This window comes from Carettochelys insculpta, chromosome 1 (genome assembly GCF_033958435.1).
Source record: "Carettochelys insculpta isolate YL-2023 chromosome 1, ASM3395843v1, whole genome shotgun sequence".
NCBI lineage: Eukaryota > Metazoa > Chordata > Testudines > Carettochelyidae > Carettochelys > Carettochelys insculpta.
In genome coordinates, this window is record NC_134137.1 from 316445166 (window position 1) to 316465800 (window position 20635).

Here is a 20635-nt window from a genome sequence, read left to right on the forward strand (position 1 = left end):
GACGATTTGGACCTGTGTTGGGACAATTCAACCACTAGCGAGTTTGGCTGTGGATGACTACATAGAAATTCCATACCTTTCGCAGGGACGAAGTACTTTTTGTCCGCTGTTTTGTTGGTAGGAGGAGCGGATGCTGGAGTCTGCCATATATTAGTGGCTGCCTCCATGATTGCATCGTCCAGAAGAATAGCAAATTTAGAAGAAGATGGAGGCCTGAGGTTTTTAAGGAGTCTGTGGTGTTTCTCCTGCACCTCCGCCACTTGAATATCTTGGGATTGAGTTACTCGTTTGAACAGCTCCTGGAACTGTTTCAGGTCATCTGGGGGAGAAATGTCTCCAGGGACCACGGCCTCGTCTGGCGAGGATGAGGAGGCATCACTATGGTATGTCTCCTCCAATTCCTCTGGATCCTGGCTGTATTGATGTGATTGCCTTTGTGGAATTTCGAGGTGGGGTTCAATGCCTTTAGACCCAGCCTCTGATTGGGGAACTCGTGGTGTTCCCCCAGGTGGAAGCAGAACACTGTGGCGTTGAGGGGTGGTCAACGGGGATCCATAGTGAGACGTCGACCTCCTATGCTGACGCCTCGCATAATGATGGCGGTCGTAGCAACAGGGACAGGGGACCGGCGATGGAGACCTGGACCATGACCCAAGGATGTAAGGGTGGTGCCTGGAATGTCGAGACCTCCGAGATGATACCGACGTACGAGGAGAGCCTCTGTGAGAAGACTCGTAGGGATCTCTGCTAGATGATGGAGAAAGGCATGCAGACCCCTGGGATGGACTCCGAAGAAAAGGAGAAGGACGTCTGTGGCAGGCTGAAGGTGTTGCTGCCCGTCGAATCTCCAGTGGTGATCGTGGTGACAGAGGCAGCGCAATTACCTCAGGAGAGGGGCTGCGGTGCCTGGTCTTCATTTTAGCCTTTACCCTCTCGGGTGGTCTTGTTGGTGAACTTGGTACCGGAGCAGGTGTCATGCTGATTTCCACTGCTCCCGGTGCCATTGTTGCCGGTGCCGTCGTCCTCGGTGCCGATGTCCTCGGTGCCGTCGATCCCGGTGCCTCTGGGGAAGTCTTGATCGGTGCCCCAGTAGCCGGTGCCGGACTGACCAGTGCCCGCATGGCTCTCGGTGCCGTCTCCCTGGTAGCTGCAGGGCCTTGAGTGGTTGCATGCGCCGCAGCTTTACCAGTGGAGGAAGCCAGCGTGCGCAGGCCCTTTGTTACACTCGTCCCACTCCCAACAGTAAGGGGCAGGGATTGAGTAGGCAAGGCTCTTCTTTTCTTCTGCGCAGAGGAGGTCAAAGAGGCAGCCTTCCTCTTGTGCGGTCCTGAAGAGCCCTCCGCATGCGTTGCCTCCGATGAGGCAGGCTGAAGTGCTTTGTCAACTAGCAGCATCTTCAGCCTCATTTCTCTATCTTTTCTAGCTCTATTAGTCAACTTGGAACAATGGGAGCACTTCTGGGGAACGTGCATCTCCCCAAGGCACCGTATGCATCTGCTATGGCCATCCGAAGCAGGCATGGCCTCCCGGCAAGATTCACACTTCTTAAAGCCAGGGGATGGCATTGTTAAAACTTAACTCTGATTCCTTAGGTGCTAACAGCACACTTAACAGTCTGTTAGGTGATGTCAATAACCGTTGGCCTTTGAAGGCCGACAAACAAAAGCAGCGGGCCCGCCTAGAGGCGGCCGCTGTGGTTTTAAGATAGTCTTTAGCTTTTAACAACTTTTAACAGAGTAACTAACTATAATAACTATAGAACTGCTAACTATGAACTGTTAAAAACTATTAACACGAGAAAAAAATAAGATTTATCTGTCTCAGGCATTGGAGCTGGAGAGGATTCCGTCTGCAGCCGTTAGCAGTTGAGAAGGAACCGGCAGGGACTGGATCGCGCACGTGACCGTAAGCGCGTGAAGAGCCGACGCGCATCGGCGCATGCGCGACCCGACAGAGACTGCTGAAGATTTTCCGAGCTGCGGCGCCGGGGCGAGCCTGACACCTACTGTGGAGCACCCACGGGGACCACTCGAAGAAGAATGGGTAGTTATCCCAGAGATCCCGCTTCCCCTTTGCATCCTAGGTTATGCACCCAGTGTTTGATGGACCAAAATATTGGAGCGGATGGTTCGAGGAACATGTCCTTAACCTCTTATAATGCACTTATCTACTCCCCATCTCCCTGCTTGAAAGCAAGGGCAAACAAGTTTTTAAGCACAATTTTTTCCCCTGGTTATCCGAGCAGAAGCCATAACATGGCAAGCATGTACCCCACTGAACTGCAAAGTGCTGTGGCAAGTATTGCAAACACCTCACACCTTATGCTGCAGTTACTCCAGAGCATAGCCAGGACCTCCCAGAAGAAGGAAAAATAGCTTAGGTTTCGGGTTAAGGTTATTCAGATCCAGAATCTCTTGCACACTCTACGATGGAGACTATTTGCGACCCTGGGCATTTATGGTTAAGTGTGCTGCCTGCTCTGCTCACCACACTGTCCAAACAGGAAGTGAAATTCAGATTTTCCTGGGGCTTTTCCTGTGTACCTGGAACAGCATCACCCACCCCAAAATCACACAGTAACATGGCCTATGTCTACATTGGTGAATTTTTTCAAAAAAGCCAGGCGTTTCTTTGAAGAAAAATCATGGGGCATCTACACACACAATGTGTTCTTTTGATATTAAATTGAAAGAACGTGGCACTTTTTCAGGTGGCTCTCTTTCACTCCCAGATGAAGACAACGATTTTTTTTCCCCAAAGAATTTTTTGGAAAAAAAAAAAAAAAAGTGGATAGATTCTCTGGGGGCCCTTCTTTCAAAAGAGGCATCTTCCATGACCGTCAGCTAGCTGGAGCTCGGAGACATCCTGGCCAGTGCTATCGAAGATCTATGCTCCCTGTGTCCGGCTGTCTTAAAGGCACAGGGAGCCCCAGAGATCTCATGGCATGATGCTTTGAGTGTGGAGTCAGCAAGGAGCCAAACTGAATAGCCACATGCCCTCACAGCCACCCCCTGCAGCACACATTTGTATAATGGCTGACAGCCAGCCCCTCTGTGACTGCCAGGGAGCCAGCCAAGGGGTCCCAGGAGCCTGCCCGGGCCACCAAAAGGAGGGCTCCCTCCTGGACTGTGCCTGAACTCCGGGACCTCCTAGGCCTGTGCCAGGACCAGGACATCTTGAAAGCAACCATCAGGAAGAAGTAGAAGGACCCTGCCTATGGGTGGCTGGCCAGCCACTGGCCTGGTGGCTCAGGGACATCCCATCAAGACCTTGAGCAGGTGAGCTCCAAAATAAAGGAGCTGCACCAGGGGTGTGCCCAGGCAAGGGACACAACCAAACTGTGGAGCAGGACCAGCTACCTGCACCTTTTACTGGGAGTTACACAGTCTCCTGGGGCGTAAAGACAGCTCCCCCCTCCGCACCCTTCTTGACAGCTGCAGTGGAGGCCCTTGTGGCACCTGAGGAGAAGCCAGGACCAGAGGAGGACCAGCTGGGACCTTCCAGCCACACCATTACCCTGGAGCTGGACACACAGACATCCTCGGACTACAAGTTAAGCAACGGGACCCTGGTTATTGCTGTGCCCTCGGGATCACTGAGCTGGGCAACCTCGAGGAGGGTGTCCCCAGACATCTTCGAGGGACCCTGGGGCATGGGGGGGGGCAGGTCACCCACCCCTGCTATGGCTGGAAGCGAGTTAGCCACATGGGTGATGGCCTGACCCTGGACATACCACCGAGGAGTGTGCTCCCAGCACACAGGCATGTTTGTAAACAACAGTCAGCAGCCTGCTCCTGTGGACAACGCCATGGGCTGCATGCAGTGAGGGAGCTGGGACATGCCAGGATGTGCCTGACTCTCCCACCACCCACGCGGGGATCCCTCTGTTTCCAGACACCACCCCCCGACCAGCTGCTATCCCATTCCCTCGGAGAATGTGGGGGGCCTGCAACGGTAAGCCCCATTGCCAAGGTATCGTGAATTCCATGTGCAACAGGGCACACATGCCAGTCACTCCAGGACATTCCTGTCCCTTGGCCTGGGAGCTGCTGCCCAGAGTGGTGGGAGGCACAGCCTACAGGGCTGGGGTGCAGGACTGACATTCCATTTCTCTCTGCGTGCACTGTCCGAAGGCCAGGTGAGCCCCACCTCACCTCCAGGGCTGGCCAGCTCCATCTAGAAAGCCCAGGACCAGTGGAGAAGAGGGCCGGGTCACCCCCACCACTGGCGCCTGGGCAGGCCCATGCCCGGAGGCCACAGCATCACATCCGGGATGCTGCCGCCACCAACACGGACGCCTTCCGTGCCCAAACAAACTGGCAGAGCAGCAGCTGCAACTGGATGAAGTGGACCTGGCATAGAGGCAGGACACTTGGTCCAAGCTCATGGGCTACCTAAGGACTGTCTGCAGGGCCCTGAGGGAGCAGCCAGTCCAGCCTCCTGCCCCTGCTGTTGCCCCCACTCCTCCTGTTCCCACCTGAGCTCCCCCCAGCCCCGAGATTAAGCTGGGCTTTGCTTAGGGCCATGGTGGGTGCTGCTGTGCCAGCTGCCCCCCCCTCACTTCTCCCAACTGCCAAGCCCAAGCCTGCTGCACCCCTTCCACAGCTGTACCTCCCCATGATCCCAGCCCAGCCCCAATGGGGACCCTCAGCCCGGGGTGGTAGGGAATCCTGTAGCTTCTGTGGCTCGCAGTCCCCTACCCCTGATCCAACCCCCTCCACCCCAAAGTTCATATGCCCCCCACTCCCAGTCTCAAGAAGCACCAAGATGTATAGTTCCCTTTGTTCACCCATATAAATAGTTGCCTGCATAGTTTTAGTGTTTCAAAATGTTATGTTTAACTGTTTATTTTTTCACTACCCTGTGTCCCTTATTATTGGGAAGAGGGTTGCGGAGGCTGGAGTGTCGTGGTGGGGACAGGGTGAGGCTGCAGGTTGGAGGAGCCTGCAGGGGGTGCCTGGCGGAGGGTCACTGAGGCCCATGGGTGAAGCTTTCCCAGAAGGCCTCCTGGATCCACAGCCCAACACAATGGGCTTGGTGGTCGGGGGCCACATTCAACTGTTCATACCTGGGGCTGGCATCAGCTGTCCTCTTTGGCCTTCACAACATTGTGGAGGGCATAGCATGCCCTCACAACCTGGGCGACACAGTGCATCCTGATGTCCAGGTGTGTGAGGAGACACCTGAACTGCACCTTCAGGAGGCCAAAGACACACTCCACTGGATACTGTGCCTGGCTGAGGTGGCTGTTGAACAGGTCCTGGGTGAGGTCGAGGTGGCCTGTGTACTACTGCATGAGCCAGGGCTAAAGGGGGTAGGCAAACTCCCCCACCATACACAAGGGTATGATGATGTCCCTGACCATGAGTGCCTGCTGCGGGATGTAGGCCCCTGCCTCCATCCTCTGGTAGAAGACCCGTGTGTCATGGGTCCAGCCTGACCAGCCCACATAAATGTCCATGAACCGTCCCCTATGGTCCTGTAGGGGATGGAGAGCAAATGCACTCATGAGTGTGTGAAAGGGTGCCCCTGGCCCCAGCAGGCTCCTCTTCCCCATCCCAGTCCCCCCACCAAGCCCTCTGCTGCCCCCTCCCCATGAGGCCACCCATCCAGCAGTAGGCCTGTGTGGGGGTGGAGTGGCACAGTCCCCCAGGAATAGGCCTCCCTGCCCCACCCCTCCAACCCCTCACACCTGTGACCTTAGTCCCCAAAGGTCCCCCTTGCTTGGGAGTTCCCTCTGCCCCCACACCATGCCAGGCCTGTGAGCTGAATGTGACTTACCTCCATGAGGACAGCCCCAGTGCTTGACTTGCCCACCCTGAATTGCTGCCCCATGATGCAGTCCCTGTCCAGGTAACCAGCTTCCACATGGTGATGGCTGTGTGCTTCTCAAGGGGCAGGGTGGGCCACATGAGGCTGACCTGGCATTGGAGGGTGGGGTGAACCAGCTGCAGAGCTCCAGACATTTTTCCTTCTGCATGCAGAAATTCTGAAGCCACTACATGTCATCCCACTCACCCGTCACCAGCTGGTTATACCAGTTGGAGCTAGTTGGGTAGCTCCAGAGGCTCCTGATCACTGGGGGTGGGGATGGTGGCTTTGTGTGCAGCTGGGACACTGGTCAGGTGGGCTCTTCAGCCTTGGTGACAGAAGATCTAGAGAACAGGGTGGTGGTATATGGGAGGAGCCCTTTAAGGAAGCCCACGGCCAGAGTTCCCGGAAAGGCTTGCCAGCCATGCGACCCCATCCATGGCGGTGTTTCCTGGCCTGTTCTTTCCAAAGAGCGACAGGGATGTGCAGCCACTGTCTAATGAAAGAGTGGATTGATCTTTTTTTGATCCACTTTTTGTGTGTGGCAGCACTCTTTTGAAAGAATTTTTTCAGAACATCTCTTCCAAAAGAACTTCTTTCGAAGGACTGCTGTAATGTAACTCTAGCCAAGATGTTTACATTAACAACAAAAAGTCACTGAGTTGTAATAAAGTGGAAAAATCCAACAGGTATGAATACAGGCTGACTTTTGTGTGCAGACAAAGTGTTTACTGGGATTTGCATGGAGAACAACAATCATATATAAAAAGTTGTGCCCTCTTTCAAACTCAGTTTAGGTATTAATCACTGTAATAAATTAATGTCTTTTGAACTTTCCTGTTTCAACTAAAGATAACGGTTATGCACAAGTGCACTCTTCTCTGCCCCACTTATATATTACCTACCATAAAGACCAGATGAGTGAGTAAGTAGGATATTTATAAACATTTCCCCACAACTTTGAAGATACGTTTGCATTTACCTTTTGGTGAATAAAAAGTCTTCAAATGTGTTGGCTAATTCTGGCCACATACTGTCAAATTTTCCAGAAGAGGCATGTTGCCTTGCAACTGGTAATCCAATAGAAAGAACTTTGAGAAGAGAAGATACTGCTAGCTTCCATGTGCTTTCAGAAGGGCAAGCATACTTCAGACTTAGGGGTATCCTCAATGTCTGTGAAGAAAAAAAGTTCAAATAAGCTTTAGACTTCCTCGAAGAAATCTAAGAGCCAGACATCTATGGTACAGAAAATCTCCACAGGAGATCTCTAAAGATATTACACAGAAATTAGTACATTTCCCTCTGTTTTCTGGTGGGACTTAGGGTGCTCTCTTCTAACTATAATATTACTGATTGTATGTCATCTGCCTAAAGCATAAAGCTGATGAACCAAACACAAGGTTAAAGCATTAAGAGCTAATCCGTTAGCCATTATATTGGAAAATTACCTGCTAATTTTCTTTTTCTAGATTACGTCACCTCTGCTAATCCTGACAATTGGTTGCCCTTCCCTCTGTAAATAAACAGGGGGTGGTTCATCCTGATTAGCAGGCTCTGGAGAGGTTAGCTGGTCTACAATGGAAGAACTGCTCTGGTGGCTTCCCAAGTTGTGAAAACGTTAATTTGAAGAAAAGGCCTTAAGACTTAAAATATTTTCCAAAATATAAAAAATGAGTTATGCACATCATCCACGTCATTATTCAAAATAAGAGGGGAGACAGCTTAGAAAGACCTATAAACTGTTCAGGATGGGAAAGTGTAACACAGATATCAGACTGAGAAACAAAATTAGTAGAGATAAGATTTTCCATTCTCTCTCATGTGATGTCCCTGAAGGGAAATATCTATAAGACAGAGTGCCCATGTGGTTGGAGACAGGGTGTGTTTAAGTCAGTGGGGAGTCCAGGGGAATGAGGTTTTCTGGCACTGGTCATAGGCCCTAGGCTACTGGACCGTGAAACTTCAGCACATTGAAGGTGGTGCTAGACAGAAAACCTGCACCCCAAGAGTGCCTCTGGAGATTCAAAAACAGACTCAGTGACTAGTCTTTGCTTAGGACTCAGGAAGCTTAAAATTCACACAGCCCCAGCAGGTGGATCCAAACCAGTGACTCCCGACTACGCAGCGGGGAGACCTTCATTAAGACTGTGACATACATCTTCCCACATATCATCTACCCATGTTCTTAGGACACCAATTTTCTTGCATGAAGTTTAACATGAAAATCACTATTTTAGGTCATAAAAAAATGCAAAATCTTTACCTTAATAATATTCTGGAGAACTTTCTCACTAACTACAGCTTTGTGGCAAGCAGTTTTTTGATATAAATCCACCACAACTTCCAAAGATCTCTCAGCAAATGGTACGTAATTCAATGCTACCCATTCTGCCTACAAAAATAAAGTTAGTACACTACTGAAGAAAACATGGAAAAACACTAGTTCTGCAATGGCAAACTTACATTTTACAATTACCTGATTTAATACATGCAAGATTCTCAAGAATTCATAATGTAATAGTTTTGATCCAAGCAAAAATAATTTACAAAGACAAAACATAACATTGAGTAAGAGTGCGACGTAGATTTGGGAAAAGTAGCTTTTAGTAGGTCAAGTGCTGTATTTTATGCAGAATTACTACATTAGGACAATCTTAAGGAAATTTAACTCACCGGTGCAAATAGTTGTATCTAGTGTGAGTCCATTGTGTAGCAGGACAAACAGAATAAGAAGAATTAATACACATATAACAATTACCTCAAATTATATTGAATTATATTTTCATGTTTATTCAAAAACATCAGTATTTGCAAGGATTTAAAAAATTTTATCGTGCTTGATTTCCTCGCAGCATACCAAATTCAAAAATTTTTCACTATGGAGGAATTGTGATTACTTTAACTCCAATTAATTTTTTAATATTAAATAAAGCAAGATAAGTTGGATTCCCTAAAAAAAAAGATGCATTGTGTCTGATGGCCATTGCGTCTGATGGCCTATCGGAAGAAACAAAGTTTCAAAAGAGAACATTTATACAGAGGATGAAAATGCCTGCAGAAACTAATGAAGTAATGGATAGTACAAGCTGTCCAAAATGTTTTTGCAGATCAGGGGAAAACGGATGTGTTTTAGTAATTCACATCCATCTGAAGCTGAACTGACAGTTCACAAGACAATCATATACAAAATGGAAAAGATATGATGTCTAAGAAATTACCTGATTATATTTTGCATTTGCAATGTGTTTCATTTCCAGCTGTCCATACTGTGGTGGTTTACAGGAAAATTCTACAAATGCCAGTAGCTGATCAAAAATTGCTGGGTACATTATCTGCATATTTTCTGAACCTACACATATTGCCTACAAAATCAAAAAGCAAACATTAATAATACGATATTTACCCCTTGAAATTTCAGCACTCAAGAACTGCACTAATATCAAAAACTTTTAAGAGGAATTTTCAGTATCAGAAAAACCAGCATGCATATAAATGAAGATTTAAAAGTACTCTTGGCCATCTTTGTTAATTATGTTTTCTTTTTTAGACTATGGCTACACTGCGGTTGCTATTTCAAGATACATCTGTCTCCCAAAATAGCAACCCCACAGCTGAACACCTGTGAATAGCAGCACTATTTCAAGCACGGTAGTCTATTTACACTACTCTTTGTTGTGAGAGGGATTGTGGAAACTTCAAATAAGCGCTTATTTTGAATGTTGGTGCCATTTGCACGTCATCAAGTTTGAAATAAGTTAACTTGAAATAATTTATGCAATTTGCATTGTGCAAATTGCATACGTTCTTTTGAGTTATGGCTATAGTGTAACTGCAGCCTTAGTGTCACTAGAACCTAGAATGGAAAAAAGGCATGAAACAGATTATCAATGAGACTTAGCCAAAGTCGCTTGGGCATACCAGATAAAATTTTCCAATGCATCTATCTTGAGAGAATCTAAACATTATTAGTAAAGACCTACACACTTTGGGGCAGTGTCCAAAAAGTACCAAAGATTCTTCAGTTGAGAGCTGTTTTGTATTTGACAATAATCCAAACAGATACCGTCAAATATGTCAGAAACGACAAAGTAGTCTTGCAAAGTTTGACTGAGTATGTATATAATCTGCAACATTTTAAAATTTCCATAGAAGGAAAAACTCTTCCAGATCACAGGCCATTGCATTTCACCCACTTGTTAAACAATAACTTGTCAATCCACAGGAGACTCAACTGTTGTGTACCACAGGCAGAAAGAACAAATGAGAACACATTGTCATCAATGCCCAAAGTCCCTGCTATGACAGAATTGATCAGGCCATATATGCCCAGACAAACCCAATAAAATAACCATACTGCAGAAGCAGGTGAACCACCCCCCAAAGTCCCTGGCAATCTAACCTGGGAAAATTCTCTCTCATCACCAAATCTGACAATTAGAACGGTCACAAAACGTGAGCAAGACACAGCACCCAGGTACAGTAAACTTACATAACCGGCATTTCTACCATCTGGAACTCTCAGATAACTGGCATTTTAACCATATGCAAATTTGAGTTATGTTTTTCCATAAGTACAGTATAGTGAATGTAAATATAAATAAATACAGCAAATACAGTATAAGTTCACAGTGTATACTACCACCATTGTTGGTAAATAAAGTAGTCTGCACACATTTTTGTTTTGGTCTGCTAGATATGAAAGTCTGCTATATCTAGGAAAAAGGGTGCTCTGTACTATTTCAGAACATGGTTCTCTCAATCTGGGATCCTATCTCCAGCTGAAAACTAATCTCTAATGCTTCAGAAAAAGGCAGAAAAAAAACCAGAATACATCTGGCCAATTGTTTATCAAGGGAAAAAAATCCTCTCTTATCCTTGTAGGAGACCGAAGCCCTGAATCTTATTTGCAAATATTATGAACATTATGAGGGCAACACAGGTCATTCTATTCACTCCAATAGCCCATAAGAAAGTCAGATTCCAAGACTACACAAGTCACAGAGCTTCTCTCAAAAACTAGATGAAAGTATACTTTTTAAAAAACATCTAATCTTGTTTTAAAGTGTCCAGGCAGCAGTGAGTCCATCACCAGCCCTGGCAAGCTACTTATATGTTTAATAACTCACATGGTTAGAAAATTTTGTCCTATTTTAAGGCTAAATTTATCTAACTTCGACTGGTAGCCAGAAGACCTTGTTCAGTCTAGGCCTGGCAGGCAGGTTGAAAAGCCCCTTAGTATCAGATATCTTTTCCATATGCAAGACCTTATACCCAGTGAACAAGTCTCTCTTTTCTCTTTAACATGCAGACTCGGTTGAGTTCCTTAAGCCTCACATTGGTAAACTTATTCCCGTGCATCAATTTTGTGACCTTCCTTTGAACTCCCTTCAGCATTTCCACACCATTCTTGAAGTGTGGACATCACAACTGGATACAGAATTCTGGTACGTAAAGAACCTGGCTCACATTTAATAATCTATTTGATAATCTTTTTTTACTCATTTGTCTTTTTTTGCATTGTCATTCCTTGATTTTCATTAACTGCATTTTGAGTGGCGTGAGAAAAATATATAATGCAGTGTCCCTTGCTTCTATTATTTAGTTTTAGAAAGTAGTAATCAAACAATCAGCTTGAGAAAGACACCCCATCATGGAAAATTTTAGGCCAAATAATTGAAGTTTGATAGAAGTTTACATAACTCAAAACAGTGTTTATTGTTATTTGTTGGAGAGAGGATGAGGATGCTGAGGTGGGTGTGGCAGGGTATTGCACAAAGGAATTTCATACAAAATGGTGTGCCTGTTTCTGAGAACCAGGGCAGGAAAAATACTTATTGTTTTGTCTACACTAAAAATGCTAGTAATGTTTTTGTCCAAAATTGCTTAGCACCCCGTGCTCTAGTGTAGGGTCCTGAAATCTGACTGGGGACGGGAGGGGTGCTTTGTGTCTGACATATGACTTTTGCTATCCCTGTGAAAATCTGCCCAATTTTAGCTAAGCTATAACCTCTGAAAAACTGGAATTTGCACACTCCATAGAGATTTAGATGATTTTAGCATCTGAACTCCCTGGAATCTTCTGTTTAGAATGAACATGCTTCAGCCTGAAGCTCAGCGGGACTTGCCTACAGTTACAGTTCTGGGCAGTACATGGTTTAGTTCCAGACAGTTAAACTAAGAACATGAAGCTTGTATCTCATCAGTTCCAAATGACCTCCTGCTGTGCCCAGACAGCATGGCAAACACAGCCTGATGCAGAGGAGATAAGAGATGTACCTTTTAAGGGGAGATGAGAGGACAGACTGGAACTTGAGGGGTGGTAGAAACTGGAAAAGGCAAGGAGGAAAGGGGAAAACGGACTGGCTGAGCAGCAGATTGGGGCCTGAAGTCAGGGAGAAAAACAGGGAGGGTGACTGAAAGCCCACATAAGGGACAAATACTGACTGACTGAGGGATCACGATGCAGGCAGAGGACTAGGATTGTTTATGGAAGTACAATGAGTGTGTGTCCGGGGGTGGGGGGGGGGAAGGAAATGATGAGAGTAGGATTTGCTGGGCAAGGAGAATGGAACTAGAGTGAAAGACCGGAGACCAACTGGCTAGGTCAGGGGTCTGCAACCTGCAGATTCGGAGCTGCATGCAGCTCTTTTAAGCACTTTTGTGGCTCCCAACATCATAATTACAAAGTAAAAAACCCAACACCTTCCTGATTTTTTTCAATTAACAGTGAATGTCTAAAAGCCAAAAATGAACAACTCATATCTAAATAGCAAGCAGCAACATGGTTACTGCTCCTTCTCCCACAGCCCTTCAGACCATCTTAAATGCCTTTGCTGAAGCACATGAGAATCTCGGCCTCACACTGAACATCAGAAAGATCAAGGTGCTCCAACAGCCCTCACCAACAGGACAATCTCATGTACCTTCTATTGAGTCAATGGAGAACTGCTGAAAAATGTGGAGCACTTCTCACACCTTTAAAGTCATCTTTACGCTAAAGGTTCAGATGTGAAAAATCAGGAAGACAGTGGTACAAACACACACGTAAACTGTGAGGAAAGAGAATATGTAAAAAGTTTACATATAACATGTAAAGTTTATAGTAAACATGTATCACAGTACAAATCATGGTGCACGCTGTTCTTAAAATAGGGTTCTTCTTTGCTGTCACTCAATAACTAGTAGGACATCTTCCTGTCATCCTCCTATTTGTGAGTCCATTTATGGCTGATCAGCCCAATTCTGGAGCTGCAGATCTTATCACAGAAAGGGCAGGTGCTGGTAGCTGTTTCAGAGACGTGGGGCAGTTTTTGACGCTCTGTTTTCCTTCTCCGCCTGTCCCTGTCTGCACTGTGGTGGGACCTCTTGAATTGCACCATCCCCTCACAGATTACTATTCGCCACTGGGGAGAGTCTTGGGCAAGGTTCTCCCAAGTGTCGACACTGATGCTGCAGTTTTTCATGTGCGCCCTCAGCATGTCCTTATATCACGTCCGCTGGACCCCAATGCACCCGTCCTTCCCCCAACTCGGAAAACAAAATCTGTCTTGGGAGGCGCTGATCAGACAGCTGAATCATGTGACCAGTTCAATTAAGTTGTTGTTGAATGATAATGGCTTCAATGCTGGTCATGTTTGACTCTTCCAGGAAGCTAGTGGTTGTGCACCTATCTCCTCCCAGGAGGAATTCAGGATTCCCCTAAGGCAGCATTTGTGTTATTCACAGTGCCTTCTCTATTCTGCGATGGTTAGGCCTCAGCTGAAGTATTGTGTCCAGTTCTGGGCACCGCAGTTCAAGAAAGATGTGGAGAAATTAGAGAGGGTCCAGAAAACAACAACAAGAATGATTAAAGGTCTAGAGAATGTGACCAATGAAGAAAGGCTGAAAGAATTGGGCTTGTTCAGTTTGGAAAAGAGAAGATCGAGGGGAGACATGATAGCAGTTTTCAGTTATCTAAAAGGGTGTCATAAGGAGGAGGGAGAAAACTTGTTCTTTTTGGCCTCTAAGGATAGAACAAGAGGCAATGGACTTAAACTGCAGCAAGGGAGGTTTAGGTTGGACATTAGGAAAAAGTTCCTAACTGTCAGGGTGGTCAAACCGTGGAATAAATTGTTAAGGGAGGTTATGGAATCTCCATCTCTGGAGATATTTAAGAACTGGTTAGATAGATGTCTATCAGGGATGGTTTAGACAGTACTTGGTCCTGCCATTGGGGCAGGGGGCTGGACTCGATGGCCTCTCGAGGTCCCTTCCAGTCCTATTATTCTATGATTCTATGATGCTTGTATGTAGTCCAGGTTTCACATGCATTCAGTAGTGCTTGAACAAAGAGCTTTGGCTTGTGATAGATGTCCTGGTTCTCAAAGACCCTTTGTCTCGGGGGCAAAGGGAGAGCTCGCACAGCTCAGACAATGCTGGATTTCCACATAAAGGTCAACTTTAGTGTAAAGATGACTTCCAAGGTTTGAGAAGAGCTCCACATTTTTCAGCAGTTCTCCACTGACTTCAATAGAAAGTACAGGAGACTGTCCTGTTGGTGAAGGTTGGTGGAGCACCTTGATCTTTTTGATGTGCAGTGTGACGCCAAGTTTCTCATATGCTTCAGCAAAGGCATTTAAGATGGTCTGAAGGGCTGTGGAAGAAAGAGCAGCAATCATGTTGTCATTTGCGTACTGGAACTGCAGGATTGAGGTTGTGGTGGTCTTGTTTTAGCCTTCGGTCTCCTGAAATTGTCTACTGGATGAATGAATGGGAAGCTTTTCAATCTTCATGCCATCTGGAGCTTGCCATCAATGAGGTGAAGGCTCACAGTGGTGAAGTTACGGAACAGTGACAGGGCAATGATGAAGCCTTGTTTGACTCCCGTTTTGACCCCAAAGGGGTTTTTTTGGGATCCGTTGCTGCTCAATACTGTGGCAGTCGTGTCATGAAGCAGCCTGAAAATGCTAACGAATTTTTTAGGGCAGTCAGTCTTTGAGAGGATGGTCCACTAGGTGCTAAGGTTGACATAGCCGAATGCTTTTGGTCAGGCTAACGAAACTCATGTTTAAAGCTTGGTTTTGTTCACAACAATTTTATTGCAGTTGCCAGATGATGAAGATCACGTCTGCTGTTCCTCAGAATGGTTGGAAGCCACACTGGGATTCTGGGAGAGTTTCTTCTGAGAGTGGCAGGAGTTGGTTTGCAAGGATTTGAGCTAAGATTTACCCCACCATTGCCAGGAAGGAGATGCCACGATAGTTTCTACAGTACAACTTGTGCGAAGAGGTGGGAAGAAGCCACACCTGGTTCCTGAAATTCAAGTTATGTGAGGGTGTGCAGAAATGCAACCCTCACATAACTTATGGGACTACAGTAGTTTGTTATGTTCCTCCACCCAGAGTATTTATTTTAAATTTGGCAGAGTGGCGGAGGATTACTTTATTTCTGTCCATGCATTTTACATTTGAATACACATTTCATTCTGCAGCAGACAAAGAAAAGTGCAGACAGGGGATTTCACATGTAAGGTATGAGGAACAATATCTAAGCAGTAATAAATTTTGTAAGAAAATAAAAGCTACCAGATGTAACTAATTTAATCAACTATTGTTCCTTCTCAAAACAGTTGTGTGACGTGAACATACGGATACCTTTATCCTGCTGCCTTGTGTTTTAGCTTTATTACAGAAATGCCTCACAAACGGATCGTACTCTTCAGTAAGTCTTTGATAAGAATTTCTGCAGCAAAACACTAGCATATTTGTTATAGAGTAAAATTAGGAAGAGAGGAGGAAAAGGTCTGCTGACAGCTTCCCCCCTTCAATTAGCACAACTCTAAATGCTTAAATTAGGATCACCATCCTTCCAGACTTTGCTGAAGTGAACAATGCAAGAAACCTAGGCCCACAGAGGGTGAGTGTACTCTCCCTCGATTTCATTTCTAGACCATTAATAACAGTGCCAAAGCTTCACGGTCAAGCAAGCAAATTCTTGGAAATACAGCACTGAATATTAAGTATTGTTATCGTGATACAGCAGAGATTTCATTAAAGATTACACGATTCATGTCAACATCAAGCTGCCTGAATGGCAAGAAGCCTAGTGTGGGTAGGAATGGAAGACAAAGTGAGCTTTTGGTTCGAACTGTTCTTCAAAAGGAGCAAAATTATCTTTTACATAAGAATAACACAATACATTACAAACCCAGGAGTAACTAGGCAACTAAGGTTAATTTAACTCAATATAGTGGAGGTGGCAGAGCAAACGAACCAATACATATTACGGTTTACCTTTCAAAGGACATCTAAAGATGTATTATTACCTTTTGTAAGACATCTAAAGCTGTCAGCACTGCTTCCTGCAAACTTGTCAAAACTGCTTCAGTATAAGATGGTAGGATGAAAGGTGAGGCATCAGAACTGATTGGAACTGAAACAGCACCATGTAAAATGACACCGAGCTTTTGGAGATCATCCATGCTGAAACCAGTTTTGATGTGCTGATAGAGAGCTGGGAATATCTGAATTAAAGCTGTGAGAAAAGGTTGGCTGGGTATGAAAGCCAATTTATCACAAGTAATTGGAGGCTTTGTACTTTCTGAGCCAATCCTATACCAGGTGTTCCAGGCAGCCCACCAAAGATTTAAATCTTCAATCTCATCTGTTATTATAGGTGGCTCAGATTCATTATATTTTCCAATTCTTTCTCCTATGGAGTCAGTTCTTAGGAATGATCTACTCAGACTAGTAGCAGTCATTGTCCCTAGAAGGGCAGGCACATTAATAGCAGGTGGCGTATCAGGCTTCTCCAAGTCTCGGACAGGAGACACAATCTGTAAAATTTCCTGAAAACTTTTCAGAGCAGCTAAAGAAACTTCATTGTTTTTGCTGAGTGCTGCAGACTGAATGTGATCAAGAAGAACATCCCAGGCCTTGGAAAAGTCTCCTATTTTAAAAAAAAAGAAACAAAAAGGTTAAATTAGTTTCTGACTTTATTTTTTTTTGGCCTCTTCACTTAATAGGAGCTGGAGAAGGGGGAAGATAGATACCTGCCTTCAACTGCTTTCTGAAAGAATCAATGTGTGAACAAAATGATGCACATATATATAAAGGAAAATTATATTATAGTTTATACCAGCGACAGACACATTAATGATTCAAAAGCCAAATTAGCTATCAACATTACCCAAAAGAGGCATAGTAATGTGAATTCACAGTTTTACCTAGTATAGTACTACATCTACCATACATTTGAGAGAGTTTTTTTTGTTTATTCAAGAAGCCTGCTAAATGGTAAGAGCTAGGACCACCAAATTTGGTATACAGCTCCCTCTTATAAACTTAAAGCAAGATAAGGATTTGGTTGTGCCAGCAAAACAGGATGTGTCTGGAATGGGATTGCTTCACATAAAACCATAAAGTAAATGGATAGAATCATCAGGAAGGAAAAAGGGGCTGGCTCAGGGTGCCCCTGCCCTGATCTTCGCACTCCTAGGTGCCCTTTAGGAAAGACGGGGATGGATTTCTCCCCACTTTGTACAGGAACATTTCTGGCAGTGCCCCTATACCAGAGAGATAAGGGAAAATTCAGTTTCCTACATCCTCACTCTGGCGGAGAAGTGCAGCGGTCAGGCATGTCTCACCTGGCTCCAAGCTGCTGTGGTGAGAGAGGGCTGGGACAGTCCTGTTTCCTCAGGAGTGCTCGAATTCTGAATCCCTTATCCTTACCCCAACCGCACAGCAATGATCAAATGAAACATGTACATTTTAGATTTCTTTTCGAAAAAGCAAAAGTTAATTGAGTTAAGGACTTGAGTAATGCCAGGTAAATATTTAGTATAGTAATAGTACAGGTGTGTGTGTGGGGAGGTGTGTATTTTTTAAATAAAATTTTCACAGAAAATAAATAAATCAATACCGTAGTGAACGTTTATAAATTAACTGGTTAATAACATAGTAAAAGCATCCTAATCAGTTAGTAATTAAATCACAATATTTAAGATCATGTGCTGTAAAGGACAGCAGCTAATACATTAAAGAACCACCTATGGCTCATAAACATCAGTCTGAGTATCAATGGTTTATAGCAACAAAGGGTCCTGTGGCACCTTATAGACTAACAGAAAAGTTTTGAGCATGAGCTTTCGTGAGTTTATACTAATGCTGCTACCTACATGTTGAACTATGTGACTGGAAATGCATTTCCTTTATGCTTACTAATAGAACTGTTGGTATTATGCAAAGGCAAGAAGGGACCATTTAGAACAGATCATGTACTCTGATCTCTGTATGCCTCAGACCACTAAATTTCATCCAGAGAGTTCTAGACTGAGACCAACTATTTTAGTTAAACCAAAGCATTTCAGTTCATAGACTAGGCCTAAGCCTCAGTTCCCTACAAAGTAATCCCTTGAGTTATGCAAGAGTTGCATTCCCATACACCCTCATGTAACTTGAATTTTGTGGGGTGGGGTGGGGGGAACAGCTTTTTTACCTTGCGGAACGCACACTTTGCAGCTGGGCAAGAAGCAGGAGCACCTGGAGCTTTTGGAAGGTAAGTCCTGAGGTTGGGGGGGTGGAGGGGGGAAGGGCAGTTGGGAAGGGTTAATAGCCTGACAGTGGCTTGGGGCCATGGGAGGGGGGCAGGGGAGTTAAGCCTGGGGTGGGTCTGGGCTGCAGGTGGGGCAGAGGGTGGAGCTAATGCTTCAGAAAAAAACAAAAAAAACAAAAACTTAAAAAAAAAAATCACTATCTGGCCGATTGTGCATCAGGGTAAAACTATCATTTCTAGCCCCTGCAGGCAACCAGCTGATACCCCAAATGCCTACTGATTTCAACAAGAGTTAAACATTTATAAAGTACAAAGGGTCTGATCCCGAGCCATTCAAGTTTCTCTTGATGATACGAAATGCCATGATAAAATACCTTCATGCAGGCATGTTGTGTAGTAGCTAGAAATTGAGGAAATTATTTAGGAGAAAATGGTACTCTCTAACTTAATTATGTTAACTAGAAGTACATTCATGTGAAATTTTAATGATTGGGAATACAGCAAATGGTGTCTTGGATTAACAAAACTTTCAATATAGTTTGAACCATTCTAGTCTGGCAACCTCAGGACTTGACTGCTGCTAAACCAGAAAACCTGCCGAACTACAGGAGGTCAGTATTTTCTAGAAGCAATATGAACATATTCCTCTGCTTACTGGGCTCTTGGACGACATTTAGGGGGTAAATTAGAGTTAAATAACAGCATAGAATACTGAGAGTCAGGACTGGTGGCTGTAAACCAATTTTATGGGACCACAGGAAACTTGGCCACAACAATAAGTGGACATCCAGATATTTAAAGTCATGCTGGATCACTGATGTTGCTGGACCAGAGTGCGCCACACTAGAGAGGTTCAACCTGTATCAGTTACACAAAATTTAATTCAGTAAATGAAATAGGAACTATGGGAAGACTTGGGGGGAACAAAGCACAAGAACAGTGACCACACAGTGGAAGCCTATAGACATCTGCAGGCATTTTCAAAAGATTCAAAGTTGGGAAACTAACTCCCTTAGTCTCCTTCGAAAATCCTAGTCTATATCAACTGAGTAAGGAAATATGTGGCAGCAAGGTATTTCACTTAAACCTCATACGAAAAACATACAAAAGAAACTTAACAAGATTACATTAGAATTTTAATAAAAGTAGTGAAGGAAGCAGTACTTATATATTCAAGAGGACATGCAGTGTCCTCAAAGGAATGCTAGCTTAAGAGGCCTTTTTCTGCAATTTTAAAAACTGGCAACAACAGAACATGTTCATAACACAACTTCCCTGTATTGTGACATTGTTACCGTGACCCTTCCCAAAAATTCTCCATGACAAAGCCAAAGATCTCTTTAAAAAGGATAAAAGTTAAACTAAAGTATACATTACAGAAGTTCTTATTTACAGGTCAGGTTGAGTTTGGTATTTAAAGAAGGATTTCAATCACTTTGGCCATTTCTACACAGGCCACTTCCTTCAGAAGTGACTTGCTAATATGCGGAGCAAAAGATGCTAATGAGGTGTGGATGCAAATTCCCCGTGCCTCATTAGTATAACCATCATGTGATTTGGAGTCTGGAAGACCATTCTTCTGGACTCCAAAATGTCATGTAAAAGCAAGGACCCAGGGGGGTGGGGGGGGGCCTTCCGGAAGGACGTGCTTCTTCTGGAGGCCACCCCCCCAATGAGCCGTGCTTCTACATGGCACTTTGGAGTCCAGAAGAGCGGTCTTCCGGACTCCAAATCACGTGACATTATGCTAATGAGGCGTGGGGAATTTGCATCCGCACCTCATTAGCAGCTTTCGCTCCGTGTATTACTGTATTACCCTTTGGAAGTGGCCTGTGTAGAAACGGCCTTTGTGATTAAGAAACTTCAGCACTCACTCTTTTGGTACAGAGTCAATTTACTGACAACGTACAAGCAAATCAGTTTGTATGAATTAATAAAAAACTGATCTTTGAAGAAATTCAGTGTCTTCAAAATTCTCATACAGGTAAAAGAAGAAACTCTTAGGAATATTAATGACACAATGACTCAATTCTAAATATTTATTTTCAAAAACTACATATCACACCAGATCTACTCAAAATGAAGGACCAGAAGAAGACATGCATGAGGTGATGTGCTACGAAATTTGGGGGAAAAGCATAAGAGCAGAATGGAATAGTGTGACTAATGGAAAGTAAGGTGCAGGAAAGAAGTAAACAGAACAGTAAAGGCACCTGAACAAACAATTTCAAATCGTAGTGTCACCATGCAGTAACCCAATAACACAATTCTGGGAGCACCTAATATTATTCAG

At 44.7% G+C, this 20635-nt stretch overlaps 1 protein-coding gene and 1 long non-coding RNA gene across 5 annotated transcripts in view; one reads left to right on the top strand and one right to left on the bottom strand.

The window, feature by feature from the left end:
* MON2 (MON2 homolog, regulator of endosome-to-Golgi trafficking) overlaps window positions 1-20635 on the bottom strand; it is a 175966-nt gene that overhangs the window by 34154 nt on the left and 121177 nt on the right. For 3 of the 4 annotated variants that reach the window (XM_075013775.1, XM_075013765.1, XM_075013756.1), the window contains exons 26-30: window positions 16115-16737; window positions 9030-9173; window positions 8485-8502; window positions 8075-8203; window positions 6794-6984 (exon numbers count right to left, since the gene is read on the bottom strand). In XM_075013775.1, the coding sequence (XP_074869876.1) occupies window positions 6794-6984; window positions 8075-8203; window positions 8485-8502; window positions 9030-9173; window positions 16115-16737 (1105 nt within the window). The remainder of the gene's footprint in view (window positions 1-6793; window positions 6985-8074; window positions 8204-8484; window positions 8503-9029; window positions 9174-16114; window positions 16738-20635) is intronic. The other variant, XM_075013786.1, reaches the window with a different exon arrangement.
* LOC142007420 (uncharacterized) lies at window positions 9357-15931 on the top strand. The gene is made up of 3 exons (XR_012643929.1): window positions 9357-9459; window positions 11120-11255; window positions 14895-15931. It is a non-coding gene; the product is annotated as an uncharacterized LOC142007420 (long non-coding RNA).